Here is a 24,224-nt window from a genome sequence, read left to right as displayed (position 1 = left end):
GAGAGATCTAGTTGACTGATACGAAATAAACAAACCACATTAGGATCATGAAATCCCTGGAACTGACAATAGTCAGAGGCTGGAATAAGGTTAGTGTGGAAGTATATGCTTTCCCTGTTCTTCCATGGTCCTCTGTGTCCATTTATGATTACTTCTGGAGTGCTTTTTTCTCTTTACACCAAAGATTTCCTTTCCATTTTTTTCTCCGAGTTCTTGGGTAGCAACTTTAGCCCTTCAGACCCAGTATTTGATGATTTCTTAATCAAGATTTGTTTTCCCTGTATGGGAATTCATACCTGTTGGTGAACCTATTGTCTTTCTTTAATGCAACAGTAGTTTCATTTACTTTTCTGATGTGCAACAGCAGCTACTTGACATGAGAACCTGGATCCATGTGAGAGAAGAGACTTACTTATCTATGACATTAACTAAACTTCAGCTACGTGTGGAGACTGACTAGGGTTTTTCCAGGTTAGTAGATGGATAATTCTCACTATGGCCTGCTCACAGTCAGTTCTTAACACCAAATGTTCGTATTTGTCTGATGGTGAGATATGTTATCTGAGAGTATGCAGGGAGACACAAAGTGCCTTTGTTATCTTGTTAACTGTTATCTTGAAAAGTTGCAGACTGTAACCTGATAGGCTGAAGTACTTCTTTTTAGAAAAATCCTTACATTTCAGAAGTAGTGGGCACCCTCATCTCTGGCTGAAGTCTGAGAGATGCACAATTACACTATAAGACCCTTGTGAGGTGAAGAAAACAACAACAGAATAGAGAAGTGGGGTAATTAACTTATTAATACATCCTGAAGTAGGAATCCTCTATCCACTGTAGCACCTAAAAGAAAATCCACAGTCATCCTGTAACTGTTGCAGGATCTCTACAATACATGGGCAAACAGATCCTGGCACCAGAATAAAGTAGCAAAGGTAAAAAGAAGTTCTTTCAGTTCCAAGTTAAAAGGAACCCTATGATTCTTAACGAATCTGAAAAAACAAACCACAGAAGAGTTATGCCCATTTCATTTTCTTTACCTTCCTTAGTAAACCTCTGTTTGGATTCCTTTGATGTTACCAATCAAAACTTGAAGTCTCTGTAAGCTTTCCCACATTTAGAAAAACTTACGTTGTACAAACCTACATAAAATGTCTGTATCCGCTACATTGACTTTTGAAATCCTGCAACTTGAGTACACCACCTGCATTTTAACAGTAGATTTTGGTTTAGTATCTGTAATAAGACTGTATTCCAGCTTCCAGAGAGAACTACAATTGCCTAGTAAACAGTTACATCAATGATCAAATCCCATAACTAATTTTCAAAGTATGATGAATCTTGTCTATAAATAATTTTCTGATCTTAGGGATTAGAACTACAAACTTATTTCAACAGAACACATATGGGGCATATATCAATCTACAGTATTTCCAAGTCAAAACAAATGCAAAAGATGTATCTTCATATATAGTAGTATGTTTAAAAATGTCGGAAATGTCAACCGCTTACATACTTTCATATTATCCCTAATTAATACAAATTGCATTTAATTTCACATTTAGTAAAACATATTGCTGCCCAAAATAAGGACTATAATTTTTATCAGCAATTATTATTACTGATGTATCAACACAATTATTTAAATTCAATGTATATAGAGGCAGAATCCATTTACAGTTTTTGTTCCCTCTGTGCTTCTTCCCTAATTTTTGTGGCTTGGAGCTCCTCCAGATGCTGTCTCTGACTTTGTGGTTTTGTATTTGAGATCCCATCTCATGATTCATAGCATCCCTTGATTGACAAACAGATTCAGATATGAAAACAAACAGTTACCTGTATATAATCTGCGTCTGACAGCTGCACTGCTAAGTTTTCCATTCGCGGTGAACCTACTGTTCCAGATTTTACTCATTTCTTGATTCTCTGAGTCACCGTGTTTACAGAGCTACTCAATAACTGGTGACATATGTGATCTCCACACTGCAAGCTGCACTGATTCAGAGGATTTTCCTTTTTTCCCTCCCACTTCATAAACTAAATTATTTAAAAAACAACATGGGTGTTTGTATTTCTAAACTGATGTGCCTCCTAATTGAATGCAGAACACTTTCAAACTATTTTCCATTAGACGCCCGCTTTTTTCTCTGATTTTAATGCACAGTATAATACCTTCATTGGTAGAATAAAATTGTTTGACTAGAAGTAAAACCTATTATTATATGGTTTTTTAGCGGTTTTGTCTTGTATAATGTAGGATGAATTATGTAAAACATACCAAACAGGATACTCTACAAGCTGCTACTTGCATGCTGCAAACAATCACAGTTTCACTGATAGACTGGGACTTAGCATCTTAAAATTCCTGTGGAAATCAAGTGCATTTTAAGTATTGGGTTTGATTATTTAATCAGACAACTTGCATTTTGCCCTGGCTAATTTGGAAGGCTGATAATATTTTACTCATAAAATAATTGTGCACCTGTTGTGATGGAAACCTATTCAAACAAATCTTAATAGACATGAGGATTCATTCCCAACATGAGTGTGTTAGCCTCTCATTACTGCTATCTACGGGGCAACAAATTTTAAACAACTATTGAGCAGGTCTCAGCTTAACCTTGTATGACTCTTAAAAAACATTTATGACAATGTGACTAACATTAAACTTTGTTAATTCATATTGATACAGAACAAGGTAAATATTAGGGTATGTGGGTCACGTGGGTCAAACTAACAGTAATTTAAAGAAAAAAGGGTTAGAAAATATATATATATAACAATAGGATTTCAGTTTGAGAGCTAATGACAAAGAACCATTTCTGATCAAGCTGCCTGGGTATAAATCTATTAATTTTATTGACAGAGGGCAATACCTACAATGAACTTATGGAATCAGGGCAGGCTATGTCTTTAATAGATTTCTATTTCTGCTTCCTCTGTTCAAACAAATTCCTATGGAAACTGCTTCAATATAGCACCCTCAATTTGCTTTACAATTTGTATATTCATAATAATTGATGAGACTTTATCTTTTTAGTGTTTTTGAAAATTGTCTCTATTGGCAAATCATGCCAGAACCAACAAAAAAGTTAGGGGAGGGGAAAAGAGAGAAATTATTTACTTTTATCCAAAATAAATATTTGGGGAAGAGATAGATGGGAAACAGTGAGCTGAGACCAATTTACTCACCAAGTAGGAGGGCGGTATCGTGAATGATCTGATTGGAGCAAGAGGATCCTGATTAGCCTGAAATCACTTTAATGTTGGCAGGAGGAGGTGAAAACAAGGAAAATGAGCTGAGTCTGGCTAGATCTGCCCTTCGGCAGAAAACTGTCAGATGTCATTGGTCAGATCTGAAGTGAGGTGAGACAGACAAATCAAGACCTCCTGAAAAAAATACTGATATTTAACCTCTTCCAAAGGGTCATCTTGTTTAGAGAGGAGGACAACACTTGTATTTCTTCTGCTGTTCCTCATTGAGTTTAGGCTTTTGAGGCAGTGGCTGTGTCAGGTTGCATATTATCTTCTTGCTGTTCTCAGTTGCATGTGAGTTTCCTGAATATGCTCATACTTCACTTTTCCTTAGTACTAATGCTATGACCCTTAAATTTTACAGATGACATTTCTGAGCCACCTCTGGGTCCAGAGTTTGTAAATTTCCCAGTAAGCTATTTTTACATTTCTCTTAAGAAAAAAAAATCTGGTATCTTTGATATCGTCAGGATGCTCTCATTACCACACAAGATTCAGACATCAAGGCCCCACTTCAAGACAGACTCCCTATTCAGAAAGGGAGTTTAAAATCAACTGAGGCAAAAAGGATTGCCACAAAGGTTCTCATTAATCAGTGCCAAAGTTTGACGGTGCTCAGAATAGGGATATTTTCTGCAAAAGATTTCTTTCCAAATTAAATGCAAAGAAGCGTGAGGAAAGTGACCAAAGTACAGAACAGCTTTCATACAAGGAATAAATAGATATATTTTCACTTTTCAATTGCGAGAAGAGACAACTGAATGTAGCGTAACAGAGAAGACGAACAAGGAACAACCATTCCATGTCCATTATAATACAAGATCTAGGGGACACCTACAAGGTACTAGGTTCAAATATACAGCATATTGTTAACTGCTGAGCTTATCCCCACAGACTTTCCAGCTGTCTATTAAAGGGTTCAAAAGCGATTGGACACATTCATAGATGATAATTCTATCAAGGGCCATTAAACCCGAATGTACCACCTCTGAATCAAGAAGCCCATTAATCATATTTTATGGGAAATTGGAAGAATATATTGAGGAAATTTTACTGTATGTTTGCCCTTTCCTTACACCCTTCCCCAGGTTGCTTAGTATCCATAGAGACAGAACACTACAGAAGAGTATGTTCTTTGTATCTGACTCTTAAATCAAAGATTTCCTTAATGTGAAACTCCTGTGACAAAGACTGATAAAGTATATCTACAGGTTTCCACAGAATCCTAATAGATCAGAAAATTTCAGTTCTTTCAGTAATGTGCCAAATGCATCCTTCTAGATAAATGCTTGCACTCATTAATTTGTTAGAATTTGACTTCATATGTCTACAGCACCAAATAGCCAAAAGCAGTGAAGCATGATGAAACATAAGAAATGGAGGTTCCACTCTTGTTTTAGCAGTGCATACACCTACGTATGCACTTGCTTTTTCATATGAAGTTGTATATTTGTCTTCAGTAGAAGTTTTATTTTGTTAAAAGTGAGCAACTTCATTGGTGACTAAGCTGGGATTTGAGTTAAAAGGAAATTTGCCACTGACACCCAATGTCAGAAGAGAAGGCCTTAAGTTCCAAGCAGTGGTAAGTTTCTTCAACATAGAAGCCTTTCAACTACAGTCAAAGACTGTATTATTAAAGAAAACTATTACTGTTACAATGAAAACTAAAAATAGATATATACAATATCAAAACAGCCTACTAACAGAAGACAATGGCAGATTTTTGAAGAAAAAGTGAAGACAACCTGCTTGTAATTTTTTATTTCTATTCCTTTTCTGCTAAAAAAATTAAATTACATGTGAAAATAAATGCATTTTAATACTACATATTTTATTGCCACTGTTTGTACAAATGAAGAATGGATCAAATTCCAGAAGGCAGTCTTTTCTAATGTGCCCGGTAAATGTATTGCTGTTTCAAGTTCCTTGTCATTAGTGTCATTATCCTTCATAGAATCATGGCATTGTCTAGGTTGAAAGGGACCTTTAAGATCACCAAGTCCAACCATCAGCCCAACATTGCCAAAACCACCGCCAAACCATGTCCCTCAGCACCACGTCTGCCTGTCTTTTAAATACCTCTCATGAAGAGTTGATGCTATTTCTTAGTACACAATTTGGGACACAGTTAACCAGAAAACAGCATATAAGTGAGCTGTCCCATTGATTTCAATGTAGTATAGGGTTCATATATTTAGTTCTGAATCATTACGCTTAGAAACACACTGGTAAGGGAAAAAAATATATTGATATGTGTGATTGCAGTAAGTAACAAATTAATTGTGTGCCTGGAAATATACTGCATGCATCCTGGTTGATATTATTTCTAAAATATATTCAATAATATGGAGAACTTGATTTATGTGAAAGGTTGATTACAATGTAATTTATAGTTGTGGATTTTTAAGAACTAGAAACAGTAATAGTCATTAACTTTTAACATTAGAAGCAGGCATGATTGTGATAGGTGCCACTGAAATATGACCCTCTGACCAGAAGACCAGAGCAACAAAAATGTTGACTTTTTTTTTTCTGCACTAAATACAGCTTTAATCCTGCCAAGACTTACATGTACATAATTTAAATAATAGCACTATGTACAGTAAGCAGTCCTATTCATTTCCACAGAACTAGCCTTTGTCTGTACAGTTCGGGGTATGTCTATTTACATCCAGAATCTTGAGAAAAGTATTTCATATTAAAAAAAAAATCAATATTGCATAAGACCATATAGTTTAATCTAGTTCACACAACTCAGTAGTCTAACTAATTATATTGGTATCTTAATCATAACAAATAGTTACAATGGGACATGGTTAAGTTTAACTAAAATATTTTTATTTTGGAATTCATTAACTTTTTCAAGCAAATCAGACTAAAGAGTATGCAAACATTAACTGTTGAAAGTGCTTCTGAAATATTCAGTCATTCAAAAAGGCACCACTTAATTTAGAAGGTCAGGTTAGATCTGGAAATATAGCTTTTGTAACATATTACACAAAATGCTAATGACTTGAGAAATGGCAAAACAAAAATATCCCTCTGATATGGAGAGCTACAACATAATGCTAAACATATCACTTCATTGGATTATGGTAATAAATACATCATGAGAAACCTTTATAGCCTGTGGTATATTTCTAATCAGGACCAATTTCTTAAGGATTTGGGTGTAGGAATTCTGGGTTGCATTGTTTTTTATGTTTAGCTGGATGCTTTCATTGGTTTCACTAATTGGAACCAGTTGATCCTTTTTCCTGTGTATTGATTTTTTTAAATCCTAGCAGTTAACAATGATTCTAATGTATCATAACACTTTAGACCTTAATCATATAGTGGGGCTTTTCCTTGTAGCTTTTGTTTGAGTTTTAATTAAGAAGACCTTGTGTCTCAAAGCCTGAGCTGGGTTTTTAATTGCTAGTATGTATATCACACAGACTTCAAAAGAAATAAAATATGTTTATAACAGAGAGCACAAAGGAAAGCTTTGAAATGTCTATAGTCATACAAAGTGACATAATTAAAAACCTCTGAGTGCCTCTGTGATATGACATATATATTTATTTATACATATTTATAAGACCAACTGTTATATACCCTTAGAATTCATAAGAAAGAAATTTCAGCAATTATACTGAGAAATAATTACTGCAAATCTAGACTACAGTGTTGGTCAGGGCTACAGGAAAACATCAGATTTATTTTTCTCAAAACAATCTTCACATTTGACATAGTGCACCAAGAAACAACCAAAAGCTTATCTTGAAGACAAATTTTATAAAATGGAAGCAAAAATAGCATTTTAAAATGTTTTGTAAACCATGCATATTTTAAGAAAAAAAATATTTCACTGCAAAAACACAGAAACCATAACTTTCTCAAGGTTTCATTCACGCAGAACTCTCTCCAAGACTATTCCAGAAATGGGTAGTGTTAAGTTACTAGATTCAAACAGTTGTGCCTCACTGTTCTCTTCCAGTCATTAATGCATACACCTCTAGAAAACACCTCTTTCCATCTCTCCTGTGTTCTAAACACCAGAGGCAAATATAATTTTCCATATTGTTTATAGTGTATCTTACAAGGACGACAGCAAGTGAGTAAAGTTGCTTTGTTTTACTAAATGCAACATTTCTGAGAAAACAGGCACGCTGCCTCCTACCGATCTAAATATTTTGAGGTCACTAAATGTGTATACGTCACAGGAAATAGGAGTTTTAGGCTCTTTTTACTAAAGTAGCAAATATAAAAGGGGAAGGAATAAGCACGGGAAACATAATGCAAGTAGCCTTCTGTATTGGATAAAGCTATGGACATCAATCACTATCCTTCCCAAAATAGAGTATACTGTACAAAGACAGCATGTGACATTCAAGTCACAATGCCTATAAATATAGATAGTTCCAGTTGTAAACACCACCAATGGAAGCCAGAGAACTAACCTGCAACACAGTAGCCAGTGACCCAGGATTCACTCTTCTAAAAGACTGCTAGACCGATTCTGACCCGTTCTCCATAACATCATTGCTTAAGTTACTTAAAGACTGACCTTTCTTATTTGATCTTCAAAGACCCTGCATGCTGAGAAAGACCATTGCGGGCTATTTCAGTAGGACAACTGCCTGATGCATGCAAGACTATGCTATTCCAGAGATTTATATTTGGAACAGAAACAGAAAACTTAAAACAGACTCTGTATAGTGATAAATGATGCTACTCTGCCTAGCTGTGGCTGCTGAAGAAAAACTAGATAACTAAGCGACAGAAATACATGCAGCGAGGGAGGGTGAGGACAGAACTCTGTGCACCCAAATATCTGGAAATTTAGAAGAGAGTCCTGCACCACTTTGTTTATTCAAGTACATGATAACAAAAATTGGAATGAAAAGTATTTCCTGATCCTAATTTTTATACAAAAACCCAACACTGCAAAAGCTGGACATAAGCCTAACAAATTGCTTGTATACGTTAAATAAACGTATTTGCATGCACAGACTGGTGAATGGCATACAATCAAATTATTTGCATGGGCAGCTGTGGGTTTTTTTTCCAGGTGAGCAGGTCATTTAACTCAGCTCAACTGCTTCATAGACCTTTGAAAATTTGACCTATGTGTTTCATTTATAAACATATCAAATGAACAAGCAGACTTATTTAACCACTGGAATTTGGCTACAAAGCATTCTGACAAACGCTCCTCTGAGTTTCATGCAACCTCCCTGAAGTCAATGGCTTGTTTGGCTGGAATTCAAGGAAGAATCTGGACCATTATCAATAACTGAAATCCTAATGAAGAAACTCAGAAAAAGCAGTTTTACAAATGAAGCACACTAGGCAAGAGTAATTGTGAACAGGAACAATCCCACTCAAGAAAAAAAATTAATGATTCACTGTTTGTTACTTTTGTATTGGCTTCTATTGTTTGAATTAATAGATATAGTTTATAATTATATCTTGATTAACACTATTGTGTTCTAAATATAGAAAGTAAAGCAAGAAAATACCATTTTTATTTGTTTCTCTCAGCCAATTATCTTTTCTTCTCATCTATGTGCTTCCCAAACATGAATAGAAACAGCTTATGTCAGTGGTAGATTTTTTTTTCTGCTTTCATCCTTTTTTCTGGCACTGATTCTTAGTGAACTGCCTTCCCACAACCAAGATGCTAGTCTTTCCCTGAAGGGGGGAGGGTTGTAGTTGCGCAGACCCAGAGGAAGAGTATGTGCTCAGGTCATCCTTAGCAAGAACAACACCTTCTCTCTAGTATAAACAACTCCCAGTAACAGTCAGTGCAAAGAGCAGTTCCTCACAGGACCACACCTCACTTTCTTATAATCAAGATATTTTTCCCCTAATGACCTCATTTATTTATTTTTACTGCATCACTTCATGTCTTTAAATTAGGCTCTCGGTAATATGAGCAGAAAGTCTGCAAAAAGCCAGAAATACCAGCCAGTTAAACAAACTGATTTCGAATCTGATGGAAATTAAGGAAAAATACATTTGACCTCCCAAAGACGACACATTTTCAAAAGTAGTTCTTTCAGACCTCAGCATGCCCAGTTACCTAACTGAAATCCATTCAGCAGTATGAAAATGAACTTCATGATTTGGAAATCTACCACCTTGAACACTGAAAAGATTTTTTTTTTTTTTTTTTGAAGTATGCTTCTTTGGCAGATTAAAATTCTCTCTGGTTCCCTTACTTTGCTTTATTTCCTTCTTGTAATCTGGATTTCATGCTGCCTGGGGCTAGATTGTTGGGGTTTTGTTTTTTCTTTCTGAGATGATTTAAGGCACACAAATGCTAATATGAGTTAATGCCAGGCTATTAGGTTGATAGCAATTTTGTCAGCTAGGAGCTAACCAGCCTGAAGGAGCCCAAAGGAAAGGAGTCCCACTTCAGACCTGCCACTACCCCTGCTGTGTAACTCAGCACCTTGTTTTCTTCTTCTATAAAATGACACTAATGTCTTTGTCAAGAGGTTTGAATACCGTAAGAGTAAAACATGACATAACAGCAACGATCGTTTATCTTCCTTGGTTTTGTATGTTTTTTGTATTTTTGCCTGTTCATGAAAAAAATTAAATGCAGGTGCAATAGAAAAGATTCAATATTGTGTCTTGCTGGAAGCCAACTAGTAGTGGGGAGGAATACTGCAGACATTAAGATCACTTAAGGATAGGTTTCTAGGGATGAGACACAGGAAATAAGCTGTGGAAACTAACTGAATGACTGTCAACACACAAATCTGATAAAACTTAACCGGGTGATCCTTTTCACACAGCTAATAGGCTATACCCCCAGAAAAGGTAATTGAGTGAGTTTAAAATTCTTCCAAATCTGAGACAGAATGCTTTGTAGGCAGATGAGAAAAGGGTTAGGAGCAAGAACTCTACCTGTTCACTCTGCAGTGAATATACATAGTAAGAAAATAGGAGGAATAACATAAATACAGAAAAACAAACTTTTTCTTTTTAATAAATGAAAGCTCATGAAACACCTTTTTGTACCATATAAAAGAAGAATATTATTCTGCATTGTCAGAGTTCCCACCTCTTTAAATTTTGATTCACTAATAGCATTCAAGTAGTTTCTATTAAAAGACTAAGTAGCTATATTGTGCAATTAATGGACAAACTAGCATGCAATGTTTTCCACACTATTAAGAGACAATATGGCTTTAAATAGAGTGTGATTTCAAGACATAATTTTGTTGGAATTTATTACAGTCAATTTTAACATGTTCCTGTAAAACTGCATACTATATTTCTGCCACTGACATTACTGTATGACTTCTTACCTCCGTAATATAAACGTATTGTGATAATTCTACCAAAACAATCCAACAGGAAAATTCAACGGATTTTGGTCCTGAATCAGCAAATCAGCTGAAGGAACTGACTATAACTTATTTATAAAAAAGGGCCAATCTATTTGTATGATAAAAAAAATGAACTATCTTAAGTTTCCCTGGTGGAAATGTAAAACTCATCAATTTTCATCAAATAGCATCTTTCTTTTTTTTTTTTTAACATTAGTAAAGATCTATTAATATGATGTACATGATACTTTATTTTTCCACCTATTCATAGTTGCAATTTAATAAAATTATACCAATGAAGAGAAATAAATTGTAGGTACCTTGTGTACTCCTCAAACATGCCTTATGACCCCTTCTCACAGCATAAAGGAACCTTTTTTATAGTACTTAATTGTCAAGAGAATTCCACTTTTATTTGATTGCTGGTTCAACAAATCTTGGAAATACTGGAAAGTACTGTCTATATAGGCAAAATAACTTGCACTGATTTCAGTAGGTGCTGAATTTCATCCAGAGCTGCTCTTTCTCTGCTGGAATTGCACGAACAAAACAAATATTTTATTTTTTTTCCCCAATTTTGAATCAAAGATTTAGAAAACAGTATTCACACAACTACACCCTTTTATAATCTGAAAGCAGTTTCTATATACATTTATGCAACTGGGAAGAGACAGTACCAAGTAATAGTAACTCCATGTTTTCAAGATTTTTCTTCCTTTGGCGACAGACATATATAGCTATTGTCAATGAACTAAAGTAACTAACCTGGTATTTGTGATAACATCCTTGATATTGCCTATAACTGATTGTGACATACTCTAGTTTATTTATTTGGCAGATGCATCTATCACCTCAAAGATACACATTAAAAAAACAGGATGACTTGCCTGGAAAGAGGAAAGTATCCTCTAGTTATGATTTTTGTTTCTTTTTTTTTTTTCCCTGAACTTTAAAAAATCCTCAGTACTTTTTTTTAAATGTAAAATTTGATCCAATGAGATACCTTTAATTTCTCCAAGGAGATCACTTGTGTTTAATTTTTCCATCTTCTCCTTCCAGTCTTTAGAAAGAAGCTTTTCCATGCAGGATGAATCTATTTGAAAAAAAAAAAAAAATTAAAAAAAATAAAAAAAGAATTATCAAATATATTCTCACACATTAGGAAAACAGGTGTCACCACAATTTTAATACTGTTCTCCCTGTTCTAGTTCTAGTTAGACCATAGTTTCAAAGGGAAATGAACTTGTAGCCAAATAGACTTCTCATTTAACTGCATTTTAAATCCAAAGTAATTCCACCAAGGTTAATGGAGTTACTATGGATTTAACAAGGGTCTAATTGAAAGAAAAACTTCATTCGGGATTTATGCATGCTAACTGCCAATTTACATGCATAGATTGCCAATGTATATACAAATTCTGTCTTTTTCATTTGAGAATGATTGTACACTTGAAATTATACATGAAGATTTAGAAGCTTTTTTTGGAAATTTGGCACACAGTGACATCTGAAACCCATTTTTATATCCATGTCAATGCAAAAGTTATTCATAAGTCTCCATGGAATTCATAAAAGCACTCTACTTATTGGATGTTCACAGTATCAGAAATTTTCTCAGTAGACTATAAACAACATGCAATGATTAGAGGATACACTTTCATAGTTTGAAGTTCAGAATACATTTCAAATCTTTGCCCCAATCTGGGAGGCCTTCTGTACGCAAAACCGTCACTGAAGTCATTACACTTAAGAGAAAGTAAAAGATTGGCCTTAGTAAGTTTCATATGATCAGTCCCCAGTTCCACTGGAAAATTTGGTATTGAGCATAACAGACTTCAATAAAATCTAAAGTTTCTTTCAGTTCCTGAATTAAACTAATTGGCTCTGAAGTCTAAATTATACATAACCTTCCAGATAACTTGCAAAAGGTGATTTTTAACATGGGAATTCTTGTGGTAGATGTTGTGTTCCAGAGTTTTATGACTTTAAGAACCACGATTCCGATTTATAAAAAGTTATCAAGAAAATTTTACACACAATTGAACACTTATTTTCCCTTCCCAGTTTGTAATAATAAAATTTCCATTAAACATTGTTCATTTACTTTCATTGTTAGACAGACTCATCAACAATGTCTATGCTAAACCCTTTGCAAACCCTTAGGCTCAGTTTAGCAAGATAACAAAAACATTATTTAAATACAACTCTATTCATAAAACGAATCTTTGCAAAGAGGCTTCATTATAAGACCACGTAGCACTCTGGGTGCTGCCAAGCATGTCTTTTCTTAGTGCATACACTGGGAATAGCCATACACCTCAGCATGTTAGAAACTCTCATAGCAAGCTTGCCGTTTGTATTAGATCAATTTACACAATGGTTTCTAAATAACTAAGAATGTTCCAAATTTTGGCAACATTTGCACTGATCCAACTCCAGTATTTAAGAATTAACACTGGGGTGTACAAGAAGGCAGAATTCAGCCTAACATATCTTCTGCTAAATTACTGGAAGATTAAGGCCAAATCCTTGCTCAAATTCTCATGTCAGCAGTACCATCAGAAGCACTCACACAAGTGAAAACAAAAGCAAAAAGCCCAGATTAAGAATGGCAACACAGATTGCATCAATGCAACGGGTAACAGTTTGTTCCACCTCAGAGGATTCTAAAAATACTCAGAGGGAGGAGAAGCATTCAAAGAGGTCACAAAAGGAGGAGTTAAAGATTTAGGGAGAAGTTTAAGGAAGAAAAAGGTCATAAGGCAAATCACATTTTAGGGTGCAAGTAGTTGCAGCCTAAAACTTCACATCAACATTACTCATTTGAAAAAAAAAAAAAAAAAAGAAACAAAAAAGAAAAAAGAAATAAAGAAAATCAGTTGAAAGCAAGGCAAACCAAACTGTAACTACCAAAAGATCAAAGATCAGGTTTTAATTGCAACACATTTTCACCGTGCAAGCCTCCGTGGAAAGACAACACAGCTCGTAAATATTTTTGAAGTAATATTTCAGTAGAAAAGCTAATTTATTTACTAATTATATCGTTCTATGAAGGAGACAAAATTAAGGAGCTGTAAGTTGCAATAGGCAGTGTTAAAATACTTGTTATATAATAACAATTTACTTTTAACAATAACAGGCACTTATTACTTTTATGAGTTCTGGCCTGATAATAGAAGAATCAAGAAATAACCATCAATTATCAATAGAACATTATAATTTGTCCTTTTTTGTGATATCATCATTAGTTTAAAAAGATGTTTCTGTGTTTCTCCCCTGCCAAAATTTCAGACCCCTTATCCCTTAAAAAAAAAGAGCTTTAGGGTTTTGTTTCGTTTTATGTTTGCTGGAGTTTATGTATTCTACTGCTTTCTAACTAAGATATTTTCCTCAATTCATGCAAAGAGGGAAAAACATTTAAATTTAAAAAAAAGAAGCAATTAGAATATCACGGGAGTTGACAAAATACTTTCCTCAAAAGCACTTGCTTTATTTTTTCTCTTAAGAACATCCTCTTCTTAAGAACACCCATGTTTATTGCTAGTGTTCTTACTTTACATAAGGGCAAAAAACGTATTTCTGAAGACAGACTGAGAAAGAACTGAATGAGAAACAGGTCTGTCTGTGTGCCTTCTTTTTGATATAATCACATTGCCAGTTATAATTTTTATCTCTAAATGACTGAAAAATTCCTTAAGAAACATTTTTTTAAACACCCTTATATCTCATTCAAATTCTATGTGATATATCTGACCACACAATTTATTGCTACTGTGTTTTTTTTATTGGGAAGACTACAAAACAAACATGATAAGCCTTTTAATAAACTTTTTTGTAACATTGTAGAAATAACTCTTCTGAAATTCTTGTAAATTTTCAATTAGCATGTTTAATCTGCATAATTTTTAGAATTCAAAATAGTGATACGTGTTAAAGCTCTCTGGAGGCCACATTCAGCACAATACTATATATAAAGGCTTATACTTGAAAGGCATGTCTCCCTTCAAGTTCTGTATTCTGTGTTCACAAACACACATTTTGAAAAGGTTTGTGAATCAGAAAGGGATTTTTTCTTTTCTATACTGAAAATTAATTTTTACATACATATAAAATCTACAAAGATATCTTCTGACATCAGTAAAATGTCTTCATCCATATTGATTCATTTTCTGATTTGATTCATTATAGAAACAAAACATCGACTCGGAATCCAGCACTGAACGTTGAAGAAGCTCGAATTCACATCTGCACTATATCATTCTCCCTGCACTGCTTCAGCTTCAGAACCATTCCAAAACCTTGTGGATCCCGACATTTTCAAAATTCAAGCGTATTCTTGTTAAAGACAATTATAAAAGAAGCAAAGAAAGAAATTAGCATTTATACATTTTTAGCTCTTCTCACTGACTTTATAAACCACAGTTGGGCTTATGCCGCAAAGTGGCATATTTTGTACTGATATGTGTAAGATCCAACTCATGGAGTTGCACTGGAGCAATTTATTATATTAACAAGACACAGCTCTCATCCTTTATATTCTTCTCTTGTGAACTAGGAAAAATTTTCTTTCAAGGACAGCAAACAGGTTAAGTATCATTAGATTGAGATGACTAAATGAAATCATTGAGTATTATTTAATATCACGGTTTATTACATACTTTGTTAGCAATTTTAATTGTAGACTAAAGATGTTTAAAGTACTGTGAGAATGTTGTTAGACATGACAGTTTTGCAAAGGTGAATGAGAAGAGGATGTTAAAAGATAAATAAGCAGAAAAGAGGAAAAAAGCCAAGAGAAAAGCATCTAGGTGTTAGATGAAAAGTCTCTCTCCACAATGACAAAGCATCAATGAAAAGAATTAACATTTGTCCATTGGGTAATCAATCAGTCATGGAATGGAAGGAATCCAGCTCTTTGTTGCACGACCGGTGATGAAGAACGAGTGTGTTAGCTATCACAGCCAAGCTCTCAAGTTCTTCCGACTGAATGAAAGTCATCTTGTTCCTATCAAGGATAGGGTTTGCCTCTTGTCTCTTATTCTTCCCTTTTTTTCTTTTCTTTTTTTTTTTTTTAAATTTTACTTTTACAGTCTTCAACAAGTTACCAACCCCAGCTGTAGCTTACATGAGTACTGTATGACCTTACAGTGGCCTGCACCTATCCTCATCGATTTTGAGGGGTTGGTTTTTTGTTGTTTTTTTTTTTCCCTTTTAATTCACTGAAGTAGCCTTTTATTACTTTCTTTGAAATACAGATACGGAAAAAAAAAGTGTTCATGCCATGTGTGTGTTTTTGTTTTTTATGGCAAAGTCATACATAAAAGAAAGCCTAAATGTGAGAGTGCAGTAGCAAAACTTCAAAGCACTGACTGTCAGACATTATTATTTCAAATCAGCTTTGACTTTTTGAGACTTAATAAAACACTATAGTACAGACTGGCATATTTATAACACCTATACCAGTGATCAACCGAACTGTCTTATTCTTGCTGCTATGCTGTGCCTTGTTATTTCTTTTATAATAAGCTTCCCTCAAAACATGTTGTAACAATACTGTAAACTGATAATTATTAATGATACGAGTTCTAAAACATGACTTGTTTTGCATACAATTCTTTTTGAATACATACATTACTTCGTGACAGAAGACAAAAGCACATTGATTTATTAATAATGATTGCAAATGCATTTCAAGTTCATAAACAATACAGAAATATAATTCAATCAAGGTATAGGTGACATATTTCCACATGCATCTGAACTGTTTATCAGCATCTCAAGGAAAGAGGCACTGGGAAAGACAAGGTAGAGGAATTAGAAGAGAAATCAGGCATATTACAAGAGAAACTGCTCTAAAACATGATCAGATCATCAGCAGGAGGAGGATAAACTTTTTTTTGCATTTTAGAAGAACAATACTAAGAATTATTGGTATCTTTGTCTCTATTTCAGAACTATAGTCTATAGTCATATCCCATAATAATTTAGTAGATATTACTGAACATAAAAAGGTCATATATTTGCAAGCTTTGGGACTACATAGCAATATGCAAGTTCCTCCATCTCTAATGTTCTAGATTCTCTAAGCTACCCTCATTACACTTATTTGCCTTCAGCTCCACAGGAGAAGGTGTCCTTTGGATCAGCCTTTGTCAAATGAGTTCAAATGCCTCATTCAAGTTTATATCATGAGAAAAACAGCACAAGTGGAATTACCCTGTCAGCATCTATGAAATATTTGTTAGAGAAAAAGTGTTGTGTGTGGTTTTTTGTCTTTGAAAGACTGTTAAATGAGATTATGAACTCCTTGGAACAGACATTTGTGTGCTTATGAGGCCTACCACACTGGATTCGTACTACAGGAGAAGAGCTGCTTTTTTCCCCCCCAAAACCAAATAAGCTGCCAACAAACATTACAGCGGCTACCATTTGGTTGCCCTGCTCCCTGTTGTACCCTTGCACATCTCAGCCCATGCCTCAAGTGCAAATGTGCTTTCTTCAAGTGGGTGAAGCTAAGAACCTGACATCTAAAATAATAATAACAACGCAACCCATCATTCATCTGAAAGTGGAACGTTTGACTCAGTATTCTTCATAGAATACTAAAACCTGTCCAGAACAGAAAAATCTAAATAAAATCAGTACTCTACAAATATTCCTGAATAAAAGCCAAGCATAATTTAGATTTACCCCAGTCAGTGTTTGTTACCATCAGATGCCGACCAGATTTCCTTGAGGTAAAGAACCACCTAGCACAGATCTATAGCATAAAAATATTTCCTAATTTTCACACTTTATATTACGTATTTTGAAATTATATGCAAACTCTAAAAATTCCAGTATCAAAGGGAAAGGAAAAAGGTTAACTTAATTATATTTGAAAGAACATGATTTTATAATCTAACAATTCAAAATTAAATTAAGTACTTTACATTTACATTCATGATTTGAGAAATAAAAGTATAATTTAACCATGACTATCAGAAACTTAACTGCCTGACCGTACTACCTATTCTTTTTCAATCCAAGGATGTAAAGTTTGTGTAATGTTACTAAAATAGATTCTTCGTTGCCATGGTTACTTTTTTTCTTCTTTCAAACACAAATTATCCTTTCCCGTTTCAATAAACTTTAAATAAAAGAAAAGGAGGCAGCAACAATACAAAACTAATCAAAAATCAGCCTGAAGGCTTAACATCCATAGTTGCAATGTACTGCCACTGTCTCTTGCTCATAAGCAGCTTGGCTTGAATCTTGCTGTCAGTGTAAAGGCAGGTCAGAGGAATCTCATCTCATCCTTCTCAATTTCCATACTGTTCTCGTACAGTAATTAATTGTCATCGTCTAACGGAAAATTAAAATCTAAGGCATTTCAGACATGTTGTTAGCCAGTGAACTGATTTCTTTAGCCAACTTTTCAAGATTTTATTGATTTAATAAGCTTTCAAAAGCCTGGTTCTTGAAAAACAAAAATACAATCACAACACAAAAATGAGCAACATGACATTTAGAACAGGAAAACATGCTAATTCCTTTTGCTACACTTACTGCGAATCACCAAAAAAAAAAAAAAAATCACTCCTAAATTTTATGTCTTGGTCCTGCTGTTAAGAAGCCAAGTAATCCTGGCCAGTCGCTTACTCCCTCCTCTCATCTTGACTCATTTCTATCCACCTCTTTGTCTGCCTTGGCTATTGAGGCTGTGACATTTCTGGCACAGACTGTGCATCTCACAGGGGTTTTGTTGATCACCTAGCACATTTCTGATCATGAATTAGAACTTGGTTCTGATTGTCAGTGCAACCTGTCCTCAATACTGTAAAATCAAAAACAGGAAAAAAAGAAAAAAAGAGGACAAAGAAGACTTCCTAAATACAATTACATGCAAAAGGCAGTCAGCTCACAGTGGATGTTTTCATGCAAGAGCAATAATGGAAAAGTGACTGAGATCTGACTACCTAACATAACAGTTTTGTTCAGGACAGGGAACTAAGCAAATTTGCTAACTGCTGTACATTTTTTCACAGTGACAAGATTTCCACAATATGATAAAATTAGAACTGTAAGAGCTTGGAGAGCTCTCTTAACTTTTAATTAAAACTCTCCAAGCTCACTAAAAATAATTAGGCATTAAAATGTTCTGGTTTTCCTCTGAATTCATTTGCACTACTTGAATGGTCTAGATCTTGCATGAAACAACAGACATTCTAAACAGAAACACTGGAATTTAACTGGGGGTGATTTCCAGACCTGTTTTCTATGATGTGGCTAGTGGGAAAAACTGTAGAGAGTCTGAAGCTTGTACCAATTCCGCCTAAAATGGCTTGTTTCAACAGGAATTCTCTAATGCAAAGAGCATTTGCACTGAGCAGAGAACATTCTGCTCAGTGCAAAACTCTAGATAAAAAAGAGTCTGAATTTCATGGAAAGAATAACCCAAGATACAATTCTGACCTTTATTTTTATTTATTTATTAAAAAGCAGAACCTTTAACCTTGCAAATGTTTTTGTTCTCTTAAAATAACTCATACAATGCTATATGCCAACTATTTTTAGAAAAGCAACAAGAGAAAGCATGCTTTTCCCATACAGCAGGGCACGGATATAAACATCAACACAGATGCTCTGTGAGAGAGCTGGACTTCTCAAGCACTTGATCATTAAGGAATGCACCAACTGTTTTAGATAATCTCGTGCCAGCTCCCATTCTGCTCCACACTCCCCTTTGGGAGTGGCAAATCTTGTCCTGCTCCTAATTTTTCATTTTACTCACTCCTCCATTCTTTCTTTTTTTTTTCCCAGAACAGAGGGAAAAAGGCATTGTGTGCCAAGCAATGCAAGACTAGAATCACTTCCCCAAACAGAGCAAAACTTTCAGACAATTAACCCTCCCCTCTTCTTTCAGATAAATTACTAAGTATAAAATGCAATCTGTTTCCTTTGTTTACTCAATATGAACAATTTGTAAATGACTCAAGGATAAAATTCAGAAAATGTTGTGCTAAATTAGAACCATTATAAACATGCTAATGACTACTCAACTAAAACATGCAGGATCAGTGTGAAGAAATATATTTAGTTCCTGTGAAATACAGTTGTATTGCCTCAGAACTATTTGGTCACTTAATTGTATATGATTACTTCAAGAAAATGTTAATTTCATGAACACTGCACTAGACGATACACTATGTATGTCAAAAGGAGCTTTCTCAAATGTCAGTGTAATCGCTTGAATGCAATGTTTTGGCATATTAGTAGAAGAGAAATATCTTTTAAGTCTGTCAAAATTACATGTACATTTCATTTCTCCACTTAAAGTTTCCCTTCCATTATAAGCTGTATTTTAGTGTTAGATTGGCTGTATTCATTGAAGTACACATCATTGCCTTATTTGCATTACAATGATAGTATACTGCACATTATTTGTAATCACCTATTCCCTAAGTATGTGCACCTCTATTTACTTCCCAAGTGAACATATAATATTGGCAAGAGAGAGTCTCAGGCTTTACACAACAGCAATCAGGGATAGTCAGGAAAAGGGGAGCACAATTTGCTTGCAATCCCCAGCCAAAAGATTACATAAACTGATATAATAAAAGGAGAATGATAGGCTTGTTTTCCTGTCTCTTAATATGTATATATTAGCAAAGTAGCAAAATCAATAGGATCTACAATATTTGTTATCTTGCAAAAGGAGAAAGTTGTGCTAGTGGAAGCAGATCTCAAAATCTTCATTATTTTTCTTTGCCTCCACATCTTCACAACTTTCTGTATTGACCAGGTCTAGAAGATGAAATTTTTGTCCTCAGAGTGGAAAAGAAGAGCAGACTGAGTCATCATCTTAGCTAGAACTCATCAGCATAGTTCCATCAAAGCCTACTTAGTCTTAAATAGATTTGAAATTTCTCCCAATATTTGGCCTAACTATTCTTTCTCTTAATCTCATACCTCTGTTCCTTGCTATAGTCCTTTTGTAACTCTAAACAATTCACTTTAATCTTTGGTATCCATTCTTCTCAAAAACTTTGAGTTGAAGTGACATTCTTCTCATTATTACTCAAACAAACTGTTAAGAATTTAATCTCTAGATCTTTCTTTGTTAAAGTTCTCTGAAACGTCATGTATCATATGGCTTCTGGACCTGTAGCGTCTTTCTTTTACAAATGAATCTCCCTTGTAGCTCAAGAAGTTGCAGATTGCATGTCAGCCTGTGTTTAGCTACATACTAAACCCAGCCACTGAACTAATCTTATTTAAGACCTGGGGGCAAATTTTCTTTTCTCTTAACATTGCGCAACTCTCCCAGATTCTTATATGCAGCTGAAGCAAGCAGAGGATCCCATCTCAACTCAAGGAATTATCTGGTAGCACAAATAGGCATTTATGTTATTGCATCTTTTATCAAGTGCAATGCCAATTAAGTATTGTATCTTTTCATAAAGTAGAAATTCTGTAAAATGACTAAGAAAACACTAGTCAAAGTTTTGAGGAGTAAAAACACTTTAAAGAGTAATACAAAGATACAACTCTGTGTAACCTCCTTCGCACTAGGCTAGTCACGGGGAGTTGAGGGAGTGGGAGTGAGGGGACTTCCCCAAAAGCAAGAAAAAGCAGTTTCTATTAAACTGATTAATGTTCCTTGGAAAATTTGTGACACCAGATGATTTACGAACAAAACATGGATGATTCAAAAGACCTCTGTTTTGTTCCCCCAGATCATGTTCTACTCATTACCCTAATAATGCAGTAATAAACATCTGTTTAATGATTTGAAGGCTTCTTAATACTATGTATAAAAATCTTATCTCAGCTCTTACATAAAATATTCTGAAATTAAAACAATCGTGTAACAAAAAGAATTTGTCATGAGAAATACTAAGTGGTTTTGTATGTAAAAATATAATACAAAGAAAGCAAAATAATATGCTCTTGATTTGAAATGACTTCAAACAAGGATGCAAAGGAATGAAAACAATAGCTAGAATCTCCTCTCTATTTACCATTTCTGAAGGTCTCTATGGCACACGACGCAGTCTTTTCCAGGACACAAAAATACACTGGCAAAATCAGTTCTATAGCTCCCTTTATACTAATAAAATTTTAACTTAAGCTACCATATTATATATAAATAGAAATACAGAACAAGCAAGAATTTCCTGAGCTAATTCTGACAAACAGAGCTTTAAAAGGTTTAAAAATCTCACAAGCACCAATTTACTTGTCATGGATATATATCTCAGGAATAATAGCTGGTTTGTTACAAATCCGTGATAAGATTTAAGAAAAGAATGTACTAGTATCTTCAGGAACTGTATCTTAACATTTTTATTTTCCTATATATATAAAGCTGAAAATCAGCCATAATTCTTTTTCATGGAAAAAAACATTATTAATTTTGCAAAGTCAAATAGTAGAAAGATATGGAAATGCTAGAATTAAAGTTGTTCAGGAAATCCTAATTCAGCCCCTGTGTGAATAAACATTATGAGATATTCTTTAAATTAGGAAAAAAAAAAAAAAGAAAACGAAAAAAAAAGCCATACAATTAAAACAAAACATGTACTCAATTTTTGTACAGTATTCTTGCTACTTTCAGCACTTGGGACAACCCCAGACAAAAGCATAAATGGGAACTGCAGAGAAAATAAGGCTCTTGTCCGTATGATCATTGGCCACGTTTCATTGCAAAAGTTTAGAGAAATTGAATGAATGAGGGAGGGAACAGAAAGAGGAGAAATGATGGGTCGCAGTTTCATTTTCTGGGAGTTCAATTTTAAAATCTTGGGGTTTTATTTGAGGAATTGCTGAGCATTCATAGCTGCAGCTGTGTCAATGTTAAGTCAATTTAAAGATTGAGGCTATAATATATATGGCTATATATAAACTGCTGCACAAAGTTAGGTCCTCTGGAAAAGAATCAGGACCTAAACACCTCAAGCCAAACAACCAATAAACCAATGACGTTTGTAAAGTAACACTCTCAGTCCCACACCTGTGCAGCTGGCATACTGACTACTCCTTTTTCCTCTTTACAAAGACTTTGAAAAGATAATTTCTTTATAGCACATTTACAGAATATGCTGAAAAACCCCAGCCAATTGTGTAATATCCAAATCTTCAGAACACAGCTTGAATAAGAAGTAATTAATAGATACTAAGGCTTCGGAATGACCAGTAAGGATATAACAAGCTACTGGATAGTTTCACATTCACAGAGGGTCATCCTGTTGGTGAACATGATGAATCAGAATTTAATCATATAAGAAAAATGATACTTAAATACATGGAAACAAAAATTGTTTTACTTTTTAAAAATTTTACATTCTGTTGGGTAACTGAGGAATTCTTTCACCAGTTATACAGACATTCTGAAAAATGAAAAACAGTTTTAAACCTGTGCTTATATGCAGCTCAGACTTTTATAAATTAGATTTAGTAGCCAGATTTGGAAACAATGGCGATTTAAAGGATATTGATCATTCTGAATAAAAGACAGGGTGAACAGGAAATGACCTTTGGTTTCTCTGCACTGGTTTTCACCAACTAAAAGAACTAACAATAACAAAATAATGCATGTTGCACCCTGTCCTAGTGAGGCAAAACAGACACAGCCCCCTTTTGCTCTCCTGGCAGAGCAAATCTTGACATCCCCCATGTACAGGCTGGCAGACCTGTAGAGGTTCCCCTGTTTGCTTAGAGTAAGTGATGTCACAGTGTGATGTGCCATTTGACCCATTAACTCAACACATGTTTCTCGGCAGAAAATAATTTGCTCCCAAAAAATGCTCCCAAAGCTGGTGCACAAATTCATCACCATATAAATCTGCCCAAAATATGTAGCATAGTAATACAATGAGTATCAGAGCAAAGAAAATGAGGGTCATTTGGAAACACCTGAGAGATGTAATAATGCTTGGGGAGTTCCCATCCCAAAGTTTGCTACCCAAAGTGGTAAATACATATTCAGTACAATTAAATCTTCATTGTTAGAGAGAAGGGAAACCACAGTCAGCTCATGCTACCTATTTCAAGTTATTTTTTATATCTTATTCTGCTAATAAATGTCCTTTCTTTTCCAGAATCCTCCTCACTACAAGCAAAAAATAGGCAATGGAGCTCTAGAGAATTATGCCACAAACTTCACTAAAAGTTATAATGCAGGTAACAAAGATAATTTACATTATTTCTGTCTTAAACATTTAGTCATCTTACCTTTGTTGATTACATCCAAACTCTATAGTTATAATAGTTTAAATTAATGACCTGAATTTTAGCTGCATAACTCCCCAGAAAATTTAACCATGCATTAAATTCTACACAGCTACTTCAAAACTGTAGATTAATGCTGTTTTATGATATACTCTGCACAAATACAAAAGAATCTAACAAAGACTCAATTGTTTAGAAAGATTCTTCTCATATTTAGGGCCAACAGAAAATTTTATGTTATCAGAACAACCCCTACACAAGAGATTACGCAATTATAAGTTCTGATTTATGACCTTATCCACTCCAAAGAACAGGGCAGGTAGGAAATATCTTTGTTCAAATGCTAAATGACATAGTATACTGGAAAATTATGATATTGCCTTAATCATTGAAATATATTACCAAATTCAGTGCAAGAGTAACAGGTGCACTTCA

At 34.5% G+C, this 24,224-nt stretch overlaps 1 protein-coding gene across 3 annotated transcripts in view; it reads right to left on the bottom strand.

The window, feature by feature from the left end:
• Positions 1-24,224, bottom strand: part of SOX6 (SRY-box transcription factor 6) — a 372,917-nt gene that overhangs the window by 163,277 nt on the left and 185,416 nt on the right. For all 3 annotated transcript variants that reach the window (XM_074149713.1, XM_074149714.1, XM_074149712.1), the window contains one exon: positions 11,581-11,670. In XM_074149713.1, coding sequence (XP_074005814.1) covers positions 11,581-11,670 — 90 coding nt within the window. The remainder of the gene's footprint in view (positions 1-11,580; positions 11,671-24,224) is intronic.

The sequence above is a fragment of the Numenius arquata genome, chromosome 6 (genome assembly GCF_964106895.1).
Source record: "Numenius arquata chromosome 6, bNumArq3.hap1.1, whole genome shotgun sequence".
NCBI lineage: Eukaryota > Metazoa > Chordata > Aves > Charadriiformes > Scolopacidae > Numenius > Numenius arquata.
The sequence above is the reverse complement of the archived record's forward strand: the minus strand, read 5'-3'. Positions and strand labels throughout refer to the sequence as shown.